This window comes from Austrofundulus limnaeus, unplaced genomic scaffold (assembly GCF_001266775.1).
Source record: "Austrofundulus limnaeus strain Quisiro unplaced genomic scaffold, Austrofundulus_limnaeus-1.0 Scaffold2, whole genome shotgun sequence".
In the NCBI taxonomy this organism is placed as follows: Eukaryota; Metazoa; Chordata; class Actinopteri; order Cyprinodontiformes; family Rivulidae; genus Austrofundulus; species Austrofundulus limnaeus.
The window spans coordinates 7126185-7131992 of NW_013952404.1; the positions used below are offsets into that span (position 1 = coordinate 7126185).

Sequence of the window (5808 nt, forward strand, 5' to 3'; positions counted from 1 at the left end):
GAAGGCAACCGTTTGGAATTTAAAGTCTCAAAACGCACCAATTAAATAGACGGAAACGTTCAAACGAAACGCGATTCCGTGTTGAACAGCCAATCACAATCAAGAGCGGAAATGAGCCAACCGAAGAGTTAGCCAAAGATGACAGATACTTCAAGATAGTACAGTTGTTGTGCGTCTTTGTTTGGTTTCGCTAAATAAATTTACTTGAACTTTTGAACGTACTTATACGGAAGCGTGTTGCTATCAGGCAGGGAAAATTTTTTTCCCTGCCTGATAGCAACACGCTTCCGTATACTTACTAATTATTATACATTACATTAAAGGTGTAGAAACATTATATTGCGATTTTGTTCTCAAACGTCATTCGTTGCAAATGCAATCTGCAATAGATGAGGTGGGAAAACGGAGCTTGAAGTGGGGATTTAAATTATCAGTGGCAAAAACACAAGTCAGCTGCTTTTCAAGAAAACAAAAATTACATCTTATTACCCTAAAACTGTATAATCAAACGTTAGAGCAAGTTAAAATAGTAAGACTCCTTGGAACGTTATTTGATGAAAAACTTACATGGAATGGTCATTTAGATAAAATCTTAGATAAATGTCAAAAGATCCTTAATATTACTTGATGTTTGGCAGGACAGGATTGGGGTGCAAGCAGAACATCTTTATGCAATATTTATTTGGCTCTTATGAGATCATTATGATTATGATTGTATAGCTTATACGTCAGCAGCAGAAACAAATCTTAAGAAGTTAGATAAGATACAAGCTCAAGCCTTAAGAATAATYAGTGGATCATTCCGAACATCATCGGGTTCGTTTATGTAAATAGAAATGGGAGAATGTCCTTTAAGAATCAGAAGAGTTAAATTAATGCTGGCATATTGGGTTAACTTGCAGGGACATGAAAGAAATCATCCAACCAAAAGTATTTTAACAGATTGCTGGGAACATAATGAAACTAATGTTATAAGCTTTTTGGGTGATGCAAAAGCAACAAGTGTTGGATTAAGTCAACTTCAGTATAGTCCTACTGTTGCACCGTCCCCAATTCCTCCATGGTTATTCCCATCACCAAAGGTAGATTTAAGTATACATGAGAAATTAAAAAAGAAATCAGAACAATGTAGTATAGTTCAGAAATATTGTGAGCAACATTAATGATGTTTTTATTTTTACTGACGGTTATAAAGATCCTGAGACAGGTCGAGCAGGTTCAGCAGTTTATATTCCAACTAATGACATCTGTATTAAGAGGAAAATTTCAGATCATTTATCAGAATACACCACAGAAATTATAGCAATATTTTTGGCTCGGCAGTGGATAGAGGAAAATGGAAAACAAAACAGTAATAGCCTCTGACAGCATTTCAGCACTCAGTAGTATTACAAAAGGTAAATCATCAAGCAGAACTGATATCATTAATGAAATACAGTATGTGTAACAATGTACGGAACAGAATTTAAGGGTGTAAAGATTCAATTACTTTGGGWTYCAGCACAWGTAGGTGTAGAAGGAAATGAAGTTGCAKACACTCTAGCAAAACAGGTTTTAAAGAGAAAAAATCCATAGAACTAAAAGTCTCATTGAGTAAATCTGAAATTAAGCCATTCATTAGGAAATACACACAAACAGCATGGCAAGATTACTGTGATTTACAAGAAACTGGTAGACATTTATACAGTATAAAAACATGTGGGTTTAGGAAGGAAAACAAGATGGAATAGGAAAGAAGAAAATGTCTTTACTCGACGTAGAATAGGACACTCAGGTTTAAACAGTACTCTATATAAAACAGGTAAACATCCAACAGGAAAATGTTCATACTGTAATCAGTCAGAGACAGTGGATCATGTATTGATTCATTGTAACAAATACATCAATCACAGGGATAATCTTTTTAGGTCATTAAGTAAAGAAAAAACAGCAGAATTTTACATTATCTGTGCTTTTGAAGGATAAATCTGCCAGCATATTCAGTAAGATAATTTCATTTTTGAAGTCAACAGGTTTATGTAGTCGAATATAGATTTTTTTTTTTTCCCTTCTTGCCTGCCTTCTCCAGTTCCACCATCCAGTCCAGTAGTGGCTGTAATGCACTAAAACAGTCTGCCAACCGCCATTAACACAAAAGAAGAAGAAGGAGAATACGACGACGTCATACCTAAACTTACCAGTAGATGGCAGTACTGATCCGCTAACCTGGTTGTCTACCGGCAGAAAAGGCTGACGAGTGAGTCGACAAAAAAAGAAGAAGAAGAAGAAGAAGAAGAAGAAAAAAAAGGAATTAAAGGAGCAGACCCAGCCCGCCAATTTCAAAGAACGTAAACAGTGTTCCTTGAGCTTCGTCATGATTTAAACAAAATGTAAAACATCTCGTATCGATTACGACTTTCTTCCATGATGAACTCTAACGGAAAAGGTAAACGCTAGACAAGCTACTGTTTGTGTAGCCAACTAACGTCAAACTTGACGCCAAGTGTCGCCGTTGTTGTGTTTAACACATCGTTTCTGTGTTTCTAATTGTGAATTTAAGACGTTCGAGTAACCTTGTCCCAGGAACGATGCTTGGATTTAGTGCTATTTTAGTTAGCCCAAAGTTAGGATGCTGGATAAAAAAATCAAATGTAAATTTTTTAGCTTCAGTATACGTCTTAACAATTGTATCATGTTCACAGGAAATGGGGACTCGACCATTCTTGCAGCCAGGTAATTTATATCTTTATTACAACCCTTTAAGTTCACGAAAACTCCTCTTTTGTTGCTGCTAAAAGTGCGAAAAGTAACCTTAAAGCTTAGCTGGCGCCCTCAGTCTCTTTCCTGGATTAGACCAGCTGTAATCTGGATGATGCATGTTCTTTTTACATTGTGAAGTTTTGTCTCAGGTTTATAGCTGGGATTGAAATGATCACCTACTTGTACTTTTTCTTGACATCTTGTGTTAATTAAATTTTCTTCTCTGGTAGTGGTGACAGTGACTCCATTAAAGTTTTCGTCCGGGTTCGACCGCTGACCCAGGGCACAGGGCTGACCACAGATGGAGAACAGAATCTGTGTCTGTCGGTCACCTCGTCCAACACCATCCGTCTGCACTCAAAACCAGAACCCCGGACCTTCACTTATGATCATGTTGCTGATATGGACACATCTCAGGTTTTTGAACACACATTGTTATTGAGATACCTGTTACACTATAACTATATAGTTTTATATATTTGAAAACCGGTGTCTGTTATTGTGTAATCTCAATCTTTTGTTCAACAGGATTCTGTATTCAGCAGTGTCGCCAAGAACATTGTGGAGTCCTGTATGAATGGATATAATGGTACAATATTTGCTTAGTAAGTGTTTATTTATTTGATATTAAAGAAATTTACAGTTTTGCCATTTTTGATGCACCAATTAAGCTCCTGTCTTTGTTCCTGCAGTGGACAAACGGGCTCAGGAAAAACATTTACTATGCTTGGTAAGATTTCAGGGATGCTATTCATGTTTTATTCAAGAAATTCAAAGAGCGTATTTTCAAGAAACAAAAAGTCATATATTTTCCTCTCTTGTTTTAGGACCATCTGAGATGGATAACTTCACAGACGACCTGAGGGGAGTCATTCCACGAAGTTTCGAGTACTTGTTTTTTCTAATCAACAGGGAAGTGGAGAGGGTAAGCGGTGATGTTTTTAATCTTTGCAAAGATGTTTCGAATCCACATTACTTTGTTTTTTTTTAATAAATCTGATGCATCTTTTTTTTAACAGTCTGACAAGTCCAAGAGTTTCCTTTGCAAGTGTTCATTCATTGAGATATACAATGAACAAATCTATGACCTCCTGGACACGGCTTCCGCCAGCCTTTTTCTTCGGGAAAACATTAAGAAAGGCGTGTTTGTTGAAGGAGCTGTGGAGAAGTTTGTGAACTCAGCAGCCGAGGCCTACAAGGTGTACATTAATCTATAATAACTTGTAGCAGATTTTGTACCTACTTGAAGTTTTGGTTATTGTCACATCTGACTATTTAGAATTGATTATAGTAAATTGTTTATTTGAGAAAAACTTGGTTTTGCACTGGAGATAATTCTTTGGCATTTATAATGGTGTAGGTGCTGTCTATGGGCTGGCGTAATCGGCGCGTGGCCTCCACCTCCATGAACCGCGAGTCTTCAAGATCTCACGCTGTGTTCACCATGACGCTGGAGTCCAAGGAGTTTGTCAACGATCTGGTGAACATCCGAATGTCTCAGCTGAACCTGGTTGATCTGGCAGGATCTGAGCGACAGAAAGACACMCACACAGAGGGATCAAGACTCAAGGTAAGGTTTTACCAGAGCGCTGCTGTCTTTGTGATTTTATTTTCCCTGCTTTATAACCGTTGCTGTTGACTTCACTTGCCTCGCAGGAAGCCAGCAGTATCAATCGCTCCCTCATGTGTCTGGGTCAGGTGATCATGGCACTGGTGGATTTATCTAACGGGAAGCACCGCCACGTTTGCTACAGAGATTCCAAACTCACCTTCTTGCTCAGGGTAAATGGCTGCAGATGCAAAAGGCACTTTAGAGCAGTTTAAACTRGAGATGAAATCAAATAAACGTGTCACAGTTTGTGCAGAGTCCGTGACACGCATTTAAAGCTGTTTCTTGTTTTTTCAGGACTCACTTGGAGGAAATGCAAAGACTTACATCATAGCTAATGTGCATCCTGGTTCAAAGTGTTTTGGAGAAACATTGTCCACCTTGCATTTTGCCCAAAGAGCAAAGTTAATCAAGAATAAGGTATATTTTATATCTAAACCTTTCAGATTAAAGGTTTATTGGTTAATGTAATACAACTCTTATTTCTTGATGTTATTTTAGGCTGTGATCAACGAGGACACGCAGGGAAATGTGAAGCAGCTGCAGGCTGAGGTGAGGAAGCTGAAGGAGCAGCTTGCTCAGGCGTTGGTCTCTCAGCGAGTGGACTTTGATAGAGACGCTGCACCAGGAGGACCTGAGCCCCCCATAGGTAAACAGATCAACATATAATGCCAAAACTCATTCATTTTTATCAATCCAATATCCTCTTTAAACTGTTGACTCAAAAATAAGTCGATCTTTGGTTATGATTCATCTCCCAGGTCCAGCCACTGAGCATCCGGATGATGTTTCATTTAAAGCAAAGTTTATGAGGGCTGTTCGTCTGTGGAAGAAGCAAGAGGGGGAGAAGACGGTGAAGAAATGAGAATTTATTATAGAAAAGGATTTGGTTGTAAGAAATCAAGTTTATGGAAGCTTTGTTTCTGTGCCCTCAGCTGCTGCTGAAGAAGGTGGCTCAGCTCGAGGAGGCCTGGACACAGAAAGACAAGTTCATCCACTCCAGCAGAATGATCATCCGGTTTCGAGAAGAGCACATCTCTCGTCTTGAGAAAAAACTGAAGGCGGGACAARGCGCTGTGTCAGATACAGAGTCTCAGGCTTTAATTGACCAGCTGAAAAAAGAGATAAAGATACTGAGTGATCAGGTAATGCAGTGGAAATGCTTCTATTCTTTTTATTTAATCCACATTTGAAAACTATCTGCAAAATATGCAGAAATATTAAAGGATCGAGGTCCTATTGTTCCAATGCCATAACATCCATAAGACTTTTTATTCCATTTGCTGAAAGAGGCTCTAATATGTGACCCATCACATTGAAACGAGGATTAAGTCTAAAAGTGGTTTTTTGGAGAAATAGGCAAAAATACTGTTTTGATTAAAACACTTACAAAAATTGCATTTTGTCAAAATATATCAAATAAATGTCTTATTAATGTTCCATTTAAATGAACTGTGTGA

General features: G+C 38.1%; 1 protein-coding gene across 1 annotated transcript in view; it reads left to right on the forward strand.

The window, feature by feature from the left end:
* The first annotated feature begins 2271 nt into the window (after positions 1 to 2271).
* Positions 2272 to 5808, forward strand: part of kif15 (kinesin family member 15) — a 13366-nt gene continuing 9829 nt past the window's right edge. Inside the window, exons 1-13 of the mRNA XM_014013810.1 lie at positions 2272 to 2425; positions 2682 to 2712; positions 2970 to 3156; positions 3268 to 3344; positions 3432 to 3469; positions 3567 to 3664; positions 3759 to 3938; positions 4100 to 4309; positions 4396 to 4521; positions 4646 to 4768; positions 4850 to 4997; positions 5110 to 5201; positions 5284 to 5493. Of these exons, the coding sequence (XP_013869264.1) occupies positions 2404 to 2425; positions 2682 to 2712; positions 2970 to 3156; positions 3268 to 3344; positions 3432 to 3469; positions 3567 to 3664; positions 3759 to 3938; positions 4100 to 4309; positions 4396 to 4521; positions 4646 to 4768; positions 4850 to 4997; positions 5110 to 5201; positions 5284 to 5493 (1542 nt within the window). The 5' untranslated portion in view covers positions 2272 to 2403. The remainder of the gene's footprint in view (positions 2426 to 2681; positions 2713 to 2969; positions 3157 to 3267; positions 3345 to 3431; positions 3470 to 3566; positions 3665 to 3758; positions 3939 to 4099; positions 4310 to 4395; positions 4522 to 4645; positions 4769 to 4849; positions 4998 to 5109; positions 5202 to 5283; positions 5494 to 5808) is intronic.